The sequence below is a fragment of the Ctenopharyngodon idella genome, chromosome 1 (genome assembly GCF_019924925.1).
Source record: "Ctenopharyngodon idella isolate HZGC_01 chromosome 1, HZGC01, whole genome shotgun sequence".
Classification (NCBI taxonomy): domain Eukaryota; kingdom Metazoa; phylum Chordata; class Actinopteri; order Cypriniformes; family Xenocyprididae; genus Ctenopharyngodon; species Ctenopharyngodon idella.
Genome location: NC_067220.1, coordinates 12,686,547 through 12,707,172, shown reverse-complemented (window position 1 = coordinate 12,707,172; position 20,626 = coordinate 12,686,547). Strand labels below are relative to the sequence as shown.

At 35.2% G+C, this 20,626-nt stretch overlaps 1 protein-coding gene across 2 annotated transcripts; it reads right to left on the bottom strand.

Annotated features, from left to right (window-relative positions):
- Nucleotides 1-531: 531 nt before the first annotated feature.
- Nucleotides 532-19,576, bottom strand: trim2b (tripartite motif containing 2b). Of its 2 annotated transcripts, XM_051911188.1 has the most exons (13): nt 19,413-19,576; nt 13,745-13,901; nt 13,026-13,073; nt 12,684-12,844; nt 10,741-10,892; nt 10,243-10,423; nt 8,204-8,966; nt 6,741-6,844; nt 6,468-6,635; nt 6,175-6,343; nt 5,939-6,009; nt 4,395-4,535; nt 532-3,377 (listed from the first exon to the last, which is right to left on the bottom strand). In XM_051911188.1, exons 3-13 carry the CDS (start codon nt 13,063-13,065, stop codon nt 3,225-3,227), a joined length of 2,103 nt encoding a protein of 700 aa, XP_051767148.1. In that variant the 5' UTR covers nt 13,066-13,073; nt 13,745-13,901; nt 19,413-19,576; the 3' UTR covers nt 532-3,224. The 2 variants fall into 2 exon arrangements, with proteins under 2 accessions (XP_051767148.1, XP_051767222.1); XM_051911262.1 differs by lacking the exon at nt 13,026-13,073.
- Between the last annotated feature and the right edge of the window lie 1,050 nt (nt 19,577-20,626).

Genomic DNA, 20,626 nt, shown 5'->3' with positions numbered 1-20,626 from the left:
TGTTTTTGCTCTAATAGCAAAATTACACACTAATTAAAGTTAAAATAGTGAGATCATAATCAACTACCCCTTTAAGCAGCACACCTTTTTCAACATTAATAATTATTTGTTTCTTGAGCACCAAATCAGCATTTTATAATGATTTCTGAAGGATCATGTGGTACTTGAAGACTGTAGTAATGCTGAAAATTCAGCTTTGCCTTCTCAGTAATAAATTAGGCTAAATTTTAGCCTATTAAAAAGTTATTTTAATATATAAATATTAATATATTTTACAATATTACTGTTTTACAGTATTTTTGATCAATGAAATGCTGCCTTGTTAAGCAAAAGAGGCTTCTTTCAAAGAATTTTCTAGACCTGTTGTTCAGTTGTTTTTCTTTCAAGGTAATATTAGCCAAAACATTGACTATTTTAGTGCCAATAGAAAATCTTTAGAATTTAAAGTAACAAATGAATGAAGTCATATTTATCATGCTTTGCACTTATTTAAAAAAAAAAATTGTTTGTTTTTAAAACAGGACAACAAGCTTTTCCAAAGTCACTTTTTAATGCGCTGTACATTAGCATGATAATGATATGACGTGATAGCAATATTAGAAAAATCAACACAGTCCAAGCAGGATTATCGTTGTAAGTCGTAAACAGGCACACATCAAAAAATAAACTAAATGAAATGAAATATACTACTGAAACCCTTTTTATCAGTAAAGTGAAAACAATGTAAAATGTTGCATGATGTAAATGTTAAGGCTGATTTTTTTTTTTTTTTTGTACAGACATAAAACAACATTCAAGTAAAATTCTTTTTTGATGAACATACAAAACATTCTTTACATACAATCCTTATATACAGAAAATAAAGCAAATCAGCACATTAAATCATATGCATAATTTACAGTACAGACTTACTGTACCAAATCAAAACAACAACGAACACATTCTGGAATTTGAATATAAAAGCAAAAACATAAAAATGACCTTTGCGTTGTATTGATGATGAAAGACTATTGCCAGTGAGTTCTGCAGAAATTTGTATGACATCACTACTACTACTTATGAATCATGCCTCTAAGAATCCTGGGATACACCAGAGAATAATGGACAAATCAAAATCAATGGAAATGTTTGGCTTTTAACTACGTTTGCATTTGAAACCCAAACTTCTTTTCTCTGAAACATTATTTACGATAAATACACAAATATATAGATATTTCCAGTTTTTAATAGTATTCGTAAGGAAAATAGAGAGTCCTAATATGTTCTAAATAAAGAGCCGTACGCTGCTAGTTTTATTCTATAGGTATGCAAGGCAACAGTGCGTTGTGTAATCTACTGTTAGTCTCTTACACACGTCCACACAGTATGTCATTACACAGGACAAATGCTTCAAATGCTATTGGTGATGTTTCAATTCCACACTGTAAGTTGGCTTATTGCAGTTGCACTGATCAATGAATTAAATAGACACGGATGGAATATGACCAGCGTTTGTGAAGCTATAATCGGGCCTACACTACCGGTCAAAAGTTTGGAATAATCTTTTTTCTTTTTTTTATGTTTTTAATAAGTGTCTTATGCTCACCAAGGCTGCATATATTTGATCAAATATACAGTAAAAAGTAATATGATATATTATTACAATTTAAAAGAACTGTTTTCTGTTTTAATTTGTTTTAAAATGTAATTTATTCATGTGATGCAAAGCTGAATTTTCATTACCATTACTCCAGTCTTCAGTGTCACATGATCCTTCAGAAATCATTCTAATATACTGATTTGCTGCTTAATTATCATCTAATAATGGTTTTTATTATTATCAATGTTGAAAACTTTATTTGTTCTGGATTCTTTGACAAATAGAAAATTCAGTAAACAGCATGTATTTGAAATATAAATTTTTGCAACATTAAATGTCTTTACTATCACTTGAACCATTTGATGCATCCTTGCTGATTAAGTGTTAAGTGGTAATTTCTGTAAAAAAAAAAATGTTTTTATGAAAGCTTGTTTCCACCACTGAATAAAAAAAATGTAATTCTAACTTTTTTCTCAGAATCGCCAGTTATAAAGTCAGAATTGTGAGTTATAAACTAGCAATTTTTTTTTTTAGAATTGCGTGATACAAAGTTGCAACTACAAGTTATAAAGTCAGAATTGCTAGATATAAAGTCATAATTGTGAGATATAAACTCAATTGCGAGTTATAAAGTCAGAATTGCGAGATATAAACTAGCAGTTCTGACTTTTTTTCAGAATTGTGTGATATAAAGTTGCAATTGTGAGTTATAAAGTCAGAATTGTGAGAAAAAAAAATCTTTTTTTTTCCTCAGAATTGGACTTTATAATGCAATTGTGAGTTTATATCTTACAATTCTGATTTTATAACTCGCAATTGCGACTTTATATCACAATTCTGAGAAAAAAAGTCGCAATTAACACTGATTATAATAAGAAATGTTTCTTAAGTTCAAAATCAGCATATTAGAATGATTTCTGAAGACTGGAGGAATGATGTTGAAAATTCAGCTTTGCATCACAGGAATAAATTACATTTTACAACATATTCAAATACAAAACAGTTATTTTAAATTGTAATAATATTCCAAAATATTTTTACAGTATTTTTGAGCAAATAAATGCAGCCTTTGTGAGCATAAGAGACTTTGTAATTATTCCAAACTTTTGACTGGTAGTGTATTAGTCAACTGTAAGATGCATTAACAATGGAGCCAAATGGTCAAAGAGGGAATGCTAAAGCTTGAAGTCAGTGAGATATCGCTGTCTGCTCTCTTGGCTGCATGAGTTATGAGTATCTCTTAAACGTTTCCTCATCAAAAGGTTCATAAAAGTGTTGAGATAGTGTTCTAATAGCATCCTAGAAGTCAGATGGGACTCGGATGTGTCCAAAAGGTGGCGGCGCATGCATGGTTCCCACATGCAGCACATAAGAGCAGAGTTTTCAGCTTAGGTAGTACACTCACCAATGCATTCTGATGTCTCAGTATTTCCACAGTGTAGTGTGTGGAGGTTTGGCAAAGGCATTTCAAGGCATCCCATAAATAGTGTTAACAAGCTTTAGTCTTCTGTGAGGGTAATCCGACAATAATAACAAACACTAAAAGATGTGAAAACCAAGGAGGGAGAATACCATTTCATCACATTAAGTGCAAGATTTGGACACATACAGTTTGACTTTGATTCTTTTTCCAGTCCCTCTGAAGTCATTGCAGGTAGCGGTACACTTTGAAGCAGTGGTTCCCAGAATCAGCCACCACAACATGGCCATCCGAGGTCAAAGCGAGACCCTGCGGCCCGTAGAGAGGGTCGGCAGCGGTGTTGATGTAGGACAGGAACGATCCACTTCCGTCAAACACCTGAGAATGAGAATGTTTTCTGAATGACATTTTTAAATGTTCTGTGTTGTAAGCATTTATTTATCTGTTTCGTATTGTCATTTTAGTGTCTGAACATTGCTGAAAAATGTTTATAGGTGAACATTTTAAAGAGACAACTATATACACTACCATTCAAAAGGGGGGTCACAGTGTTAGTTCACAGTGCATTAACTAATGTTAACATACAACTCTTGATTTTAATAATGTATTAGTAAAAATTAACATTAACAAAGATTAATAAATGCTGTTATAAACTAATAAACTAATGTAGTTAACTATTGTTAACTAATGAACCTTATTGCAAAGTGTTACCAATTCTTATTTAAGTTACAAAATAACAGTCAAGAGCAGTAAGTGATTTTTTCTTTGTCTGGTATTGTTTGGTTAACATTAAAATCAGACAGCAGCAGGAACATTAGGCTGCTGTCACTTTAAGAGCGAATGCACGGATCTAATATACTGATACTGTGCACATGCATTTAGTTTCTCAACTGTTTACGTTCACTTCATATAACCGACTATGTTTATTAAGATACTCGCTATTTTTTGACATAATTTTGTGTGAATTTGTCCGCTCAAATGCAAGAAGACCTGAAAGAGCTCAGTTTAGTATTTGCTTGATGTCTGAGACGGGGCTTTCTGGTTGCACTTCAGATGTGTGCGCACACAAAACTTCCCACACAGAGCGCGTGTAACAAAATGAGCTCCATTTCGCACCTTCTTGCGCTTTAATATTTAAATTGTCAAGGATTAAACTTTCGTGGCGATGCAGTGCTGGCCAGTCAACTGTCCCGAGCGTCATTCATGTTTGATCGCGTTCATGCAGTGTAAGAATTCCTAAAAATGTTACTGGCCAACTGGTGAGTTTTATACCTAAAATTAACACTCGCCAAGCACCAAATGCTAGTAAAAATCGCCACTGGTGAGTGTTAATTTTAGGCCCTGCAAGTATTGTGTCTCTCAAAGTTAATAAACGACTTCACAACAATTCATTACCTGTATCCGACTGTTTCCCCAGTCTGCCACAATAATGTTCCCATTGACATCCACAGCAACGCCTGTGGGAGCATTGAACTGGCCGTTGCCTTCACCGTTTGAGCCAAATTTGAGCAAGAATTCACCATCTGCATTAAACACCTATAAGAGAGTATAAAGTAATATTATAAAATAACATGACATAAGAACATTATATGCAGTACAGAATATACATTAGGAACAAAAGGCAACAAGTACAGTCTTTCGTTCATGTAACATCATGGAAATATTTGTGATAGCTTATGGTTAGTTCCTGGAGAATCACACAGAGTAATTCAATCACTCAACAATCTTCTATTCTGAGATTTTGTTCCTCATGTTTTTTGTAACCAGATTATTGGCAGACAGAAAATAAATCTAGCCTTTTTCTTTAAGCAATGTTTAATTTCCAATCAACTGTATCACCCTCTAGTGTCAATCAGAAGTGTTGCAATAAATCTGTAAAACAATGTTATTTAAAGGTGCAGTGTGTAAATTTTAGCGGCATCTAGCGGTGAGGTTGAAAACTGCAACTAACGGCGCACACCCCTCGCACCCCTCCCTTTCGGAGAAGCTACGGTGGCCGTCTGGCCGACATGTCGTCCTCTGAGAGAGCAGAGAGTAGCTTGTGTAAAGCAATGAGGTTTCTTCCTACTTCTAACAAAGAGTAGTAGTAGTAGTAGTCGTCCAAATAAACCAGACGACTACTACTACCACTACTACTTTGTGCGTATTCAACGTGGTGACGATGCAAGCTGCCTCTAATAACACAAAATGATTTAGAAGAAGAACAACATAGTGACTAAACGCACTCTGTAGAGTCCGTTTACGCTGCATTCACACGGGGCGTTGGCGTTAACGCTTCTCGTTTACTTTGAATGGGTGACGTCATGCGTTGCCGAACTGATTTGTGGGTTCTGTCGCGTCGCTTCACTCGCGTTGCAAGCGGCAGAAGTTGAAGATTTCCCAACTTTTCAAGCGCCAACGCAGGCGTCAGCCAATCAGATCGCCTTATGCAAACACTCTAGAGCAGTCGCTAGCCAATTGCGTTCAGGCAACACCGGAAAGTAATGTGACTGGTTGTTATCTCTATAACGGTCGTGTCAACACAAGCTTCAGACACGCCCTCCGTCAAGCATTAACGCCGACGCCCCGTGTGAATGCAGCGTTAGGGCTGCTGTAGAAACATGCCGACGCATAATGGCGACTTGGCGATATACATGTATGTGTGTCTAGTTATATATACATAATAAATATACACAGTACACACACATATATTTTGTAAACACAAACTTTAATTATGGATGTGATTAATCACAATTAATCGTTTGACAACACTGATTTTAATCTGATACTACTTTTTATTTTGATTTATATTTTTTATTTATATTAGTTTTAATGCTATTATTATCATTATTATTAATAATAATAATAATAATTCTGAGATAAAATAATTTTTCTATAGAATGTCCAAGCTATGATAGTTAGAGGGTCAACAATGTTAGAAAACAGCATGCTAAGCTTACCTTAACAGAGTGGTTATGAAAGTCTGTGATGATTATTTCATTGTTGTTGTTGACTGCTGCAAAGTGTGGGCCTACATGGAAATAAAGGGCTAGGTTAAATTCATACAGAACCATTGAATGATTACATGATGACATTGAATAATTCAATCAAATATAAAATTTGCATCTGCATGTTACAATGCAGTCTGCAACCCTTCATCAAGTGTTTGTCTTCACTGCTGTAGATATGTACCTACCTGCAAACTGTCTGTCGCCGTTTCCCCGACTGCCAAACTTAGTGACGAGTTTCCCGCTGGGCTGGAAGATGAAAACCGTACAAGCCTTGTTGTCCACAACGATAACATGACCATTCTGGTCCACAGACACTCCCTTTGGTCCCATCAGCCTTCCTGAGCCCAGCTTGGCCTTCAGAAAATCAGAACAACATCATCAAAAAAAGTGTAATTTCAAAGACAAGAAGCAGGCATTTCAAGGCATTTGCACAGCAAATTCTAAATGTGCTTGTCCGTACTAACTAAATATAACTGACCTTGTATTTGCCCTCACTAGAGAAGATGCTAACCCACTTATTGTCATAGTCAGCGATAATGATGTCCCCATTTGGATGCACAGCTACTCCAGTGGGCCGCTGCAGTTGCCCCGGTGACCGGCCACGTACCCCGAACCGGCTTTGAAACTCTCCCGTATTTGAAAATATCTGATCAAAAGAGAATTCAGTTCAGTTATCTGTATCAATACTGTATATACTGTACAGTACTTGGAGCTTCCATGTTTGAAAATTATGACGACAGAGCTTTCTTACCTGCACACACTGATTGTTACTGTCAGCAATTAAGATTTTTCCTGTTGAACAAGCTGCTACTCCTTGGAGGTTAGTGAACTCTCCTTTATTCCTCCCTTTTGTTCCTAAGAAACCAACAGATGTTATGTAAAAGACTTGAGCTGAAGATAACAGAACAGCCGAAGTACTTTGAGAAGATTAATACTGTAAAGATTAAGTCTTTAAAAGATTAAAAACTTTTTTTGACTTTTACTTGAACATTTTCTTGAGAAAATGTGTGTGGTTTGATGGTTGCAAGAGTGTTGCTAGGTGGTTATGCCAGGGATTTATTTATTTTTAATTTTAGGTCATGTAACCTAAACGTCACCTAAAAATATTCTTCTGCATTTATTCAGGGTTATTTATAACGGTTAGATGAGGTAAAAAAAAATATGCATGTTAGCATGAATTTCCATGCTTGTCTAAGCTAGTTTATGGTCAAAAGTTTGGGGGCAGTAAGATTTTTTTTGTTATTTTGAACTTTCTATGCATCAAAGCATCCTGAAAAAATATATCATGGTTTACACAAAAATATTAAGCAGCACAACTGTTTTCAGCATTAATAACAATATGACATATTTCTTTAGCAGCAAATCAGCATATTACAATAATTTCTGAAGGATCATGTGACACTGAAGACTGGAGTAATGATGCTGAAAATTCAGCTTTGCCATTACAGAAATAAAATACATTTTAAAATATATTAAAATAGAAGACAATTATTTTAAACACTGTTTTTTTTTTACTGTATATTTAATCAAGTAAATGCAGCTTTGGTGAGACTTCTTTCAAAAACGTACTAATTTGGAGGAAGATTATTATTGTTAACTAAAACTAAAAATAAAAAAACATTTTATTTGAAGACAAAAGTTAACTGAAATAAAAATATTACAAAAAACTTATTGTTCAGCTTGTCAAAGCAAAATTTCTCATTTTTGTTTAGTATAATGAAGAACAAAAATAACAAACTAAAACCAATAAATAAAAATGAATTAAAACAGCATATATAGAAAATATAAATATAAAATCTAATATTGAGATAAATATATCAATGATACTGAAATTACACCGGATTGGTATTAGTCTAGAAGTGCCAGTAAAACTAGCTGTTGGTGTTTTCAACGGGGTAAAAGAAGTTAGAAGTTTAGGATTTAACAAACCACATCTATTAAGGCCCGTTGACACCAAGAACGATAACTATAATGATAACTATATTTGCGTCCATGCCTGTGGACGGATATAGTTCTGTTTATTCTAAGCACAAGCTGCAGTTTATGTCGTCTGTCGCTTTAAATGCTCCAGCTCTTTAAAGTCAGGTGGATTCTAATTGGCTGTCAATGTTTTTATCGTTCATTAGCTGGATCGTTTCTCTGTGCCGTTATCATTATAGTTTTGGTGTGGACTCTACTATCACTTGGTGTGAACGCGCCTTTTACTGCAAGTACCTATTCTAAAAATGAGGTCGTCCTCGATCGGGTTCACTTTCTTTTTTGGGGTGCTGAACAAGCTTCCTCCCCGTCTGACACCCTTCTGCCGGCTTCTGCTCCCTGGGGACTTGGCGCTCCGTTTCCGCGCCCCACCATCGCTGGACCCCGTGGATGCAGCATTGGCTGCAGTGGTGGTGGTTGGAGAATCATCCGGAGAGCATGCGACCTTTAACTGGAAGGGGCTTCCTTTAATATGCTGATCATAAAGTCTCAGTGCTAGACTAAAATTGCCCTCTTTCTTCACCGTATATTGGAATTCATATGTTCCATTTTTATGGTCCACAATTTCGCCATCTGCAACACTTCCATCCGGCGTGCAGACTTCTGCTGAGATGATGGCGTTACCCGTCTTGCACAGTCCTCCAGCCTTGTCCCTTGTGGTTATGATGACAGATGCCGGCTGGCCCACAACACACTGTTCCAGACCTTCCCCAGACGCCTCGGTCTGACTGGCCACGGCATTGGTGGTGACGATAGTGCCCAAGTTGTGGATGGACTTGCGAAGCCCTTCGATCTCCATCATGAGATCCAGCTGGTCGTTCTCCTCAGGCTGAAGAGGAAGGCCCTGGCTGGCCAGGTCACTCAGTCTCTCTCCTACGTCTTTATGGGTCTGCAAAACCACAGCCTTGTTTCCCCCGTCCAGGGCCTCGCCGGTCAGGCTGCAATTATAGTTGATGGCAGCTTCCTCCTTCAGAAGAGTGTCCAACTGAGCCTGCAAAACCTTTTGGATACACAAAATGAAATGAAAGAGATGCTTCAAAAGATAGGCGGCATAATTAAGATACATCAGCATATTAGAATGATTTCTGAAGGATCATGAGCAATGATGCTGAAAATTCAGCTTTGCCATCAATATTTGTGCAAAGCATGTATTTTAAAGCTTATTAGAGTATCATCCCTTATGGAAAGAAAATATATTTACCTATATATGAATGATCAATATATTACATGATTTAACAGTATATTTGAAAATATACAGAAAAAATATATTGCATAAATATATTACAATATATTGAATAATACATAAGGAATTGCCGCTTTTCATATATTGAAAAATATGTGATAGTATATTTACTAATATATCATAATGTATGTAATTTTATATTCAGTAATATACTTCATAATATATAGATTTATATGTGATCAGATATGGTACTGCATGCATAATATATTGCAGATATATTTACTCATGCAGTATAAACATATATATGGTAAAATATATTATGTAACACATTTTTTTTATATTTTATAATTATTGACATTTTAAATGTTTCATATTTTCAAGTTAGTTAACAAAAGCACACCTGCATGTACTAAAGTTTCTACCAAAGAGACTATCACTGTGCTATAGCATGCACAGCCATTACTTTTTAAATAAAGTTATTATAGTCTTAATGTAGTCAGCCAATCATAAACCTCACCACAGGCTCTACTCTTCAGCAGAATGGTAACCCCAAAAACTCACACATACCAAAAAAACCTTTTAAATTCCGATATCAATATTGAGCAAACCAAATGAAATAGCACTTTTTTATACAATAGCAATTTTAACATTTACTCTCCTTTAACAGTCAGAAGCAAAGCATGCTGGGAACTAGAAGTCTGTTGTAACCACTGATTGTAACTCATTCCATGAATGTGTGTATATATGTGTGTACAATACATTCACATTTATATGGGAACATGTATGTGCAATATATGTACACAATAAAGGATAAAACTTTATGAATGTAATGCTATTTGTTGTCTTCATTTATACATATTTTATATGTATTAATATATAGCCATACATGGTCAATGCATATATTGCAGTATATTGAAAAATATAAGCACTAGTTTCTCATATATAGAAATGTATTATGTAATATATCGCATTATATTTTGCAGTATATTCCCATATATTTTTGTTCCATAAGGGATGCTGTTATCTATAGCAACATGCAAACACCAAACTCTATTGAAATCAGCTGTGTGCCTCCTGTGTACTGCAAACAAACCTTCTGCTTTAGTCCATAAGTGACTTCCAGCTCCATGAGCAGGACGCTCTTGCGCGTATCGAGAGTTTTGTGCAGCTCGCTGAAGGAGGAGTGGATGTCTTCCTCTATGGAGCTCCGCTGAGTGTTCAACTGCTGCAGAATGTCTCTCAAACTCTGAACTGCTTCTCTTATCTGAGGAAGCCTGTAAGTTAGTTAAATAGGTCCATTAACCATCCATTCATCTGTCTATTCATCTATCAACCATTACTGAAGACATCAATAGTAAATCACTAAGCAATCACTTAATGAATCAAGCAATTAGGTGATGGGATTTTTTCCTTATGCCATATGGTAAAATGTGTAGCTAAATTGATCTTATTGGCATGTGAAAGCGTTATAAAAATATATATATATAATAAATACACCAGGGTTATTTTGCGTGGCTCTTCTTATTTGTAAGTCTTGAAGTCTATTTATTTTACTGTACTGAGAATAACAGGATGGGCATCATGGGCTCACCTGTTCTTAGCTGAATCCACTCTGTCCTGCAGTGCCGCTAGTTGTTGGTCCACAATATTTTCCAGTGAATCAGTGGGGTGTTCAACATGTTCTTCATTCATACAGTCCTCACATACTGCATTCTCACATGCCAAACAGTACAGTGCAGACACCTGAAAACAGCACATAAAAGTTCTGTCATGACAACTCTCGGAGTGTCTGGCATGGTAATGGATATGACAATGTTAATATGTTTGGTCTTGGCGGAACAGATCTGCTACGCTGTTGTTGCTGTTATTGCTGCTGCAGAGCATGTACAGGACTTGGTACTGTCTATAAATGCATGACGTTGCTGTGAGCATTTATAAAAAAATTAATTTGCTGTGCAAAACAGCATACATGAATTACCCGTAGCAGATCTATACAGGTGGAGCTGGGGAAGGTGGAGGGTTTCAGAAAGGGGCGCTGCAACTGCTACAGAAAATGCTGACCAAGTATTTGAAAGTTGAGCAACAAGCTCATTGGCTACTGATACAGCAGGAATTAATCAGCTTGTGCCCTATAGAGAATGATGTGATTACAAGCAAATTGAGTTAAGGACTTATAAGGCTGCGCCATCTAGAGTTTCATGACAGAACTTTGTATTAATGCAGAAATTTAAAACCACCTTAAAAATGTTCTTTATCCGCTTTTCCACCATCAGGCCGAATGGTTCTCATTGCATAACTGTTCCATTTTGTGCCAATCCAGGCCAGTTGGTACGGTTACGTTTCATTTTCCACTGTGAGGCTGATAATGGCCGCTCTTTGGAATGTAATACAAAAGCGCCAGTCGTTGCCTTGTTAATGCAACAGTTTACTGATGATATGAGCTGTAAATAACGACCGCGTTATGGAGGATGATCAGATATTTCTTTCAGTTTTATTGTTAATTTGTGTTTATGGCGCTCAAATAGAGTGATTAGCCAGCTACAGAGAAAATGGTAGCCAGGCAACAGACAAGTGTAACTGTATTTGACAAAAAATACTGTACAAAAAACTGTATTTGACAAAAAATAAATGTGTATTTTTTATATATATATATATATATACACTTATACACACATACACACACATAAATTTGTACAATTATTTCTATTCTAAATGTTCTTTGTTATTGTTAACAATAACAAATTGTTATTGACATTTGTATTATAAACAATTTGTTATTGTTAACAATAACAAATTAAAATGTTATTAAATGTTATGCTATTAAAATTCCCCATTCGTAAATTAAATGTTTATTCAATTTCCCATGTATGTTATGTATAAATACATATACACATAAAACATACACAGTGGAGACCAAAGGTCAGAAAAGTCTTCTTTTGGAACCGTTTTCATTTGATATTGCTTAAATAAAGCTGCCATATGTTCTCCAAGTATTGGTTATTGAAAAAGCCATAAGAGTGAAGCACTATTCTAGATGACTGCTATGCAGTGGCAGTCAATGATACCAAAATCAATCTGACTAAATAAAAAGCACAAAACCCATTCTATTTACTGTGATGGCCTTTCCATTGATCCTTCCTTCGGAATAGTTTTGTCATGTCATGCTTGAACAGAAGCTCATTATCTTTTCCGAGAATATTTAGAATCAATTTCAGGTGCTACATGTCCTAATATAAATAAATAACTTTACATTCTCAAACTTCAAAAAAAATGTATTATGCAAATTGTGATTAGTACCTAACATGGGAACAGTCATCCTAAATGTTCCCTTCCCTATGAGGACACTTCGCTGCATCTTTCAACTTATGATATTTATAGAGTAACCAGCTGAGATCAGGGTACACTTGTTTATTTGGGACAGAAAGCTTATGCTCGTGGGAAATACACTGCCTGTGAGACGTTAAACCATCTGTGCAGTCATTCTGTGGTGTGTGTGTCTGTTTATGCGTATGTGTGTATTGAAAGATGTCTCACTTTTCCTTTGTGTTGAGAGCAAATTAGTGCTGTTCCCTTGCCAGGCAGAGCCTCTAGTACAGTACATTCCTCACTGCTGCTATCAGGAGAAGCCTGCTGCGCCTCCATGCGGTTGGAAGGTGTAACTGCACCCACAATACAAGGATGCAGAAAGCACAAACCTAAAACAGGAGGAAAATGTTTTGGGACATCCTGAAGTAAGAGTTATGATGGCACATTGTTTGTGGAGAAAGTAGTTTAATCACTCATATCTAACAATTTAAACTTTAAATTTTGTAATTGTGACTATATCTCACAACTGTGATTGTATTTCTTATTTTAAGCAATATTTCACATTATTACCTTTTCTATTTTTTAGTCTGGGATGGAAACAGGCTTCCATAGTGAAGCCTATGCCAAGAAAGGTGGAGAAACAGTAAAACTGAATGTCTAAGACTAAATTGCATTTCTAAAAATCATGCCAAAATTTGTCCTATTATTTTCCAAGTGGCTATATACAAATATAAACAGAAAAAATGTAATATTAATATTTGCAACGGCAAAAGAAAATGTTGCTAATTATTAAGAACAGACACCATGAAAAGAAATCAATTCCTGATAGACCAGGGTTATTATAAAAAACTATTAAAAACATTTCTGTTAAGTGAAATAAAGCTGAAATAAAATAAAATATAAATATTAATTAAAAAAAAGTTTAAGTTGTAGCATTAAAATTATTAAGTGGAAACAATAAAACTAACTAAAACTAAAACTGAAATAAAATAAATTAAACTTAAACAGCAATATTTAAAAAAAAATGACAAAAGCACATAGAGGAATTAATAAAAATTAACATGAAACCTAAAAATATATGCTAATTCAAAATATTAATAAAACTATATTAAAACTAAAATAAAAACTAAAATAACACTGTGCCCTACATTTTTTTTTTCTCATTCAAGAAGCCGTTTAACTCAGATATACGTCATGATAGGAAAGACGATCACAACTTCATGCAGAACATAAACATTTAACATATGAAGAAATCTGGTCTGATTTTCCAATAAGAAAGTGTTTCTCACCTTAGAGAGATGAGGCTGAGGCGTTGTGCATGCGAGTGTGTTCTTATATATAACTGAAGATTATTAAGGTAAGAAAGTGTATTTGATCCACTGTAGACACAAATACACCACAGGTTGCAGGGGCCAATCACAGTCTCCCCTCATTTGATACTGGACCCTACAGAGAAAGAGAGATTACACACACACACAGTAAACAAACAAACACACACATATACAGTAAACAATGCAACATAACACAAAACTGTATGGAGAAGGCTACACATACAACTAAACTCTGTAGAGTATAGAAAAGCAGGCCAGATCTGAGGTACACGATGCACGATATCACCATGGTACGTGTCCGAACATGGCATTGCAATGATATCATAACAAATTAACTTAACAGGAAATAGAGTTAAAATAACTGGGTTACACACAAATTCAGAGACCTTCAGGTTACTATGGTAACCTAAGATGGCAATTCACAAGATCTGCAGTCCCATGAATATTTTCTCATTCTGCAATTTATGTGCTCAAAGCACGTTAATGAGCAACACAGTCTCATAGCTGAAGAATTTTTAAACACATTTTAGCAGGGCTCTTTTGATGTCATGAAGGGATGTTATGGTACTGGTTTATATCATCTGAATTCTGTGAAGAAGCAATGTGAGTTGGTGGTGTATTGGAACAAGATGTAGACGATGGGCCAATAAAAATTCAAGTGAAATTGTGTGTCCATTTTGCCACTAGACTCTATCTATACAAAAGTGACAGTAAAGACATGTATAATGTTACAAAAGGTTTCCAATTCAGATGAATTCAAAAGAACAGCATTTTTTTTCAAAGGATTCTGTATACATTATAACAGTTTCTACAAAAAAGTTAAACACTACAACCATTTTCAACATTGATAATAATAAGAAAAGTTTCTCTATTAGAATGATTTCTGAAGGATCATGTGACACTGAAGACTGGAGTAATGCTGAAAATGTTATCACAGGAATAAATTACATTTTAAAAGATATTAAAATAGAAAACATTTATTTTAAATTGTAATAATATTTCACAATATAGTGTTTTTACTGTGTTTTTGGTCAAATAAAGGCAGGATTAGTGAACATAAGTGACTTTTTTATACTTTTTTTTTTAAAATATTAAAAATCTTACAGATCCCAAACTTTTGAAAAGTAGTGTTTACTACCACAATCCACAATAAAATGAGCAAAAAACATTAAATCCAGCTGCTTTGAAAAATTAAGCAACTAGAATGAGCTAGAAATGTACTGAAATACTACTCTTCGCCACATTAACTCAATCAATAATTTACAGAAGGCTGTAATATTCTGACCCAGACAGGGCCGAATGCAAGAACAAACAAACACAAGTCCTTTTTTTTGAGGTTCACTATGATCTCTGTTACTGATTTATCCTAGACACTCGCTTAGACTAATGGGAATTTAGGCAGAGCATAATTAAATGACTAAAAATGTAAAAATCTTTGTAAAAGCTTTGTATTACAGCTGGTGCCATCAGACCACAATGCTTTTAGATTTCATTGAAAAGGTAACTGGAACAGGGTCACAATCATGTTTTGAGTTTTCTGAGCTTTGAATCAGTAACTACAAGCACTCATACTCAAAGGAAGCAATTTGTTGTGATAGTATCTGAAATAATCACTAGAAAATTATACAAACTTCTTGTACAACTACTTTTGTGAATACTGATTTAAAAAAAAGTTATTTGGGAATTAAAACTGAATGGGAATGAGGTCACAGGGGAATTTAATCGGATAAAAAAAAGATAATGTTCATGTGATGATGTAATACAAGGAAATGGAATACTAACTGAGCTGCCCATATGTCATTACTCTTCAGACAATGCTATTTCTATCACAAAAAGCTCTCAGTGTTAGAACCAGAGCCCCTCTTTCCATCTCAGAGATCATAATGACAAAGGACAAGGAACCATAAGGATCCTGGCAAAGACAAGCAAGCGATTTTGTGAAGGACTATTTAGAGTTACTGAAGCAGAATCTCCTCAGGGTAAAATCGCTCATGCATTCTGGACAGAAGATCCAAGAGCACCCGATAGTTTCCCTGTTAGCTCGCAGGCCAAAAAAAAAAAAAAATGCATGTCATTCTCATGATGGCACATGCATTAACTTGTCATAATCATGAGCTTTCACAGTCAGCATTACATGTTACAAAGCTATAAAAAAGAAAAAAACTTGCTGGCACTTCCCACAAATATGGTGTAAAATAGGGTCTGAAATATAGTGTTCAGTGAATGGAGGTGCTAAACTTTCAGAAAATGTTGATAGTCAAACTCAGCATCCCACAAAGACACTTGCAAGCAAACTGGTTAGCTGACTAGCTTTTATACTAATCATTTAACCTGTTACCTTAACATATTGCCATTTGATTAATCTGTTATCTTATCATACTGCTAACTGAATAACTTGCTACCTTAACATACTGCTAGCCGATTAATCTGTTATATTAGCATACTGCTAACTGAATAACTTGCTACCTTAACTTACTGCTAGCCGACTAATCTGTTATATTAGCATACTGCTAACTGAATAACTTGCTACCTTAACTTACTGCTAACCGATTAGCCTGGTAGCTTAGCTGCCATTGCTACAAAAGTTCGTCAGAATTGCTATTTTGATTTATAACTGGGATTCTTAAACTTTTTTTGTCAAATGAACCTCTAAAATATTTACTTTAAGTTCCCTCAAATATTATTTCAATAATTTAACAACACATTCACTTTCACGGTTCTCTGATGTTGGTTAATGGTAACAAATAAAATATTTAATCTTTTTTAGTACGAGTTTTTTTTTTTTTTTTTTTTTTTTTTAATTATCTATTTCAATCATACATTTTTATGATTTAATTTGTTATTAGCTTTTCATAAACTTCTCTAACCTTAGTTAGAGAAATCCTAATCAAAAAGATAACACAATAACATGATACTTTTTTAAGTTACTCTCTCAGTTGCACTTGGTGAAGCACACATCAACTGAAATAAACACATCTGTGGTACAATTTTTTTGTAAACAGTATTTATTCTGTCATTATCAACCTCTTTTTCATTCAGTAATTAACCTACAAATGTAGGTTTAAAGGCAAATGACCATATGTGAAATAAACCATGTTGACCTTTATGAAAATAAATTTGATTAACAACAAACTTTCAAGTCAATATGAAACAGAAAATGTGATCATGTGATCGGAGATGGTATTTAAATACAATTCTAATACTGTCCGCAACCTGGTCTGGAAACAATTAAAAGCAAAAACAAATGGTCTAGGTTAGGGAAAACGCCTGGAAGTATAAATAAGAAACTCCCACTTCACTCCCAGTTTGCTTTAATCAGAAGATGGTTAAGATACCCAAATTACATATTGTGGTCCACCACTATACTTTTGTATGATTTGCTGGTGGGGTGATTAACTCAGATTAAACATACTCAAGAAAGGAGGATAATTTATATGAACTACTGTGGTAAAGGCAGTAGGAAGCTGGTTTACTGCAGTATGGCTTGAAGAACAATGTAGGAAGGCCATCAGTTGTATGGTCATATTCAAAAAACATGCCTGCGTAAGGAATGCCAGATGCCTTATGACAAGACACAGGGTTCATGCTAAAGGTGCCCAAACGATGAAGAGTGAGTTGCTCCATGTTATGTGTCCTGGTTCTGCTAAACACCACTGAGGCTGCCACAGACCGCACTGGACAAGAACCAGTCTCTGACCTGGATTTTGTTCATGGAAATCGCGAATTTTAAGGCAAAACTTAGGCTATGTTCAGACTGCAAGCAAATCGGATTTTTTTCAGGCAGACTATCCACACTATTAATTGCAAGTGATCAAATAAGATTTGTGTGTCCAGACATAACCAACCTATCTGCATGGGCTGCTTTGGTAAACGACGTAGGCGTACCCACGTATGTGACAAGGCCATCAAAACGGATGCAGGAAAAATGGAGGTGCATCATCTCACTCTCCAAATAAGCACCCTGTCAAGTCGCGGTGCAGAACTCCTCTGCACAGGAAAATGCCAAAATATTTGGACATACCGTTTGAACACTGTATGAATACTTCCGGCATTTCCATCATCGGTTTTGACATTTGCTGAATTTGGAACTGCACACTAGCATATTACTCTAACTATTTTTGGCATAGAAAGATGTGGGGAAAATAGTAAGAGTAGTATGCAGTTCCGAATTCAGCAATTATTGTCATTTGTTGCATTAAGAGTGACGCAAAAGACAAATGTGGTTTGACCTCCACCTCCAAATGTGGTTTGAATCAGATTTGGGGAAAAAATATATATATATGGATGGATAAAATCTTGATATGTAAAAAATTGGATTTTTGATGGTAGTCTGAACATGGCCTTAGAGAACCCAGTATAACTATGGTCCTTAGGCTGTTGGAAAAAGGGATTATAGAGATGCGATGCAGTCAAAAGCCTGGCCGCAGAGCGGTAGCTGCCATGAAGGAATGCGTGTACTTCCATCACACAGTTTAAAACCCTGATCTGAGTTTCAGCAATAACATTAAACATTAAATGAACATATATATATATATATATATATATATATATATATATATATATATATATATATTACACACATACACACAGACACTACACTATACAGATGCAGTCGAGAAAGTCCATTTTAGGAAATAGGCCTAGTTTATCTTAAAAAAAATCTAATGGTTCTCTCTATAAAAGCATGAGATTTGTGCCTCTATTGCTTCAGAAAAAGGTACTGGTGTTCCCTATTCATTGAAAGTGCCCCTCCTATTTCAAAACCACATGTTACTTCACATTTCTAAGAGACAGAAGCATAATTTCTTCTGCTTTACAAATCATGAACCCAATTAATTTGGGTAAGCACGATATATTTCAAGTATTTTATTATATTTTAAATAAGTATTTTATATATTTATAGTATACTTCTACTGTATATTTTACTGTAATAATAATAATAATAATAATAATATATATATATATATATATATATATATATATATATTATTATTAAGTGTGCTACTACAAAATACTATAGTCTAATACAAATATACTGTGAAGCAAATTTCAGGGCAAATGACAAATGTCTCATTTTCTGTGTTTATGGTAAACTGATTAAATTCAAGCCAAGGATCACAGCATATATTGACATCATGCTAAATCAGTGCATCAGAAGCCGCCAGCAAAAACATTTAAGTATATTTGAAAGCCTGTGACAAATGAAATCAACAGAATATTAGATTAGATGCAGAGCTAAAGAAGTAGCAGTTTTGCTATACGTGAGGCCTGTCATAAAGATGCAACACATTCACTTTCATTCTAAAAAAAATACCTGATATTGTATGATTGCATGAGGCATATTCAGTCTTCAAAAGAACAGTGAAGGGCTTCATGAATTACATGCATCACAAACACTTGATCTAAAGAGACAAGCCTGCGAACGCAACAGTAATATCTTCCATCACAGTGCATATGTGAGCATCCATCTCCTCCTCTGCTCCCACCCCACCCCCGTTCTTGCTTCCCATGGAAACATAGTGCGTTGGTGTATCGCAGATGCTGCCGCATCTTTCCCTCACTGCAAAACAACCAGCTTCCCTATCTGTGCTGTTCTTTATTTTTCTGTCTATATTTCGGGTCTTACCTTTCCTCCATAGCTGTGTAGCTTCAGATGCACCAACGATACATGAGCTTCTTGCCTTACTCATCACCCTGAGACCCATTTCCCGGAGAGGAGGGGTGGGGGGGGCTGTTTTGCACAGTCTCTTTTCGTTTCTGTTCTCTCCCCCTCTCTCTCTGCACTACAGCGACATAAGCAACTCACACCAGCATGCCGTAGGGGAGGAGCCAGGCGCGGGCTGCCGCTCAGTAGCCAATCACAGGACAGGAAGCACAGACTCACTGACTGAAGCAAATAATCTCTGTGCTCTCCCTCTACCTTGATTTTTTTCTCAGTGTCTGCCTCCTCTCACACCAAAAGTACAAGATTAACCTTCTGGTATTCCTGTTACTTAGCTTAGGGATCATACTTGTGATCGGTGGTCAAAACCGAAGCCAATAACCGTAACCTTTTTCAATAATTAAACGAATGTACTATTTTGTGTTTCAATAATATTTCTTCTTTAATATTTTGTAGACAATATTCACCTATAGCCTAAATTATACACCATTTTTTCCAGACATAATTAATACTTTTGGATATACTGCATCATTGTGGACGATATGTAGAGCCCTACGTAATTTCTTTGAGTCCAAAATAACCGAAGAACACCAGAGGTTTATGGAGAAATGTACAACAAAGTGAAAACAAAATATCAATAAAATAAGTCTTCCTCTTATGACTCGTCAGGTAGGCCTACTTTCCACAAATAGCAACAATTTGGTGTTTCATACCTTTTCGACATAACCTGTTGAACTGAAAATTGATATTCAGGTGACTGTAATAATAAACTATTTTAATAGTTTAATGTGTATGTTTAGCCTATAAATTATACAGCGACAATTTTTCAGTCCTTGCTTCAAGCATAACTGGTAGATTTTAACTATAAATTACAATGGTAATTCAAGACCAAACCAAACCAAAGGAAGCATTGAGGCACTTTTGAATGCTGTCCAAGTTGGAAAATATGAGTGGGACAGCCTGGTACTCTCAGTCAACACATCTCAGTGTCATTACAATGCACAATGCAGACACACACTTAGACAGAAACACACACCCTTGTGAATAAAAACAAAAGCCTCTGAGGTCACAAAAACACACATAGTGTGCATAATAGTGCATGACATTTAGATTTTTTATTATACAGCTTTCTGAATACTTGTTTCTGGTTGATCATTCACAGCAGACACCGAGCTCAA

What these genes read in the sequence shown, in the direction of transcription:
- trim2b (XM_051911188.1), bottom strand. Translation starts at nt 13,065, where the DNA reads ATGGAAGCCTGTTTCCATCCCAGACTAAAAAATAGAAAAG. An exon ending in GTAACAATCAGTGTGTGCAG is followed by an intron (nt 6,636 to 6,740) that starts GTAAGAAAGCTC and finishes TCTTTTGATCAG; the next exon opens with ATATTTTCAAATACGGGAGA. An exon ending in TTCATAACCACTCTGTTAAG is followed by an intron (nt 4,536 to 5,938) that starts GTAAGCTTAGCA and finishes ACTCTCTTATAG; the next exon opens with GTGTTTAATGCAGATGGTGA.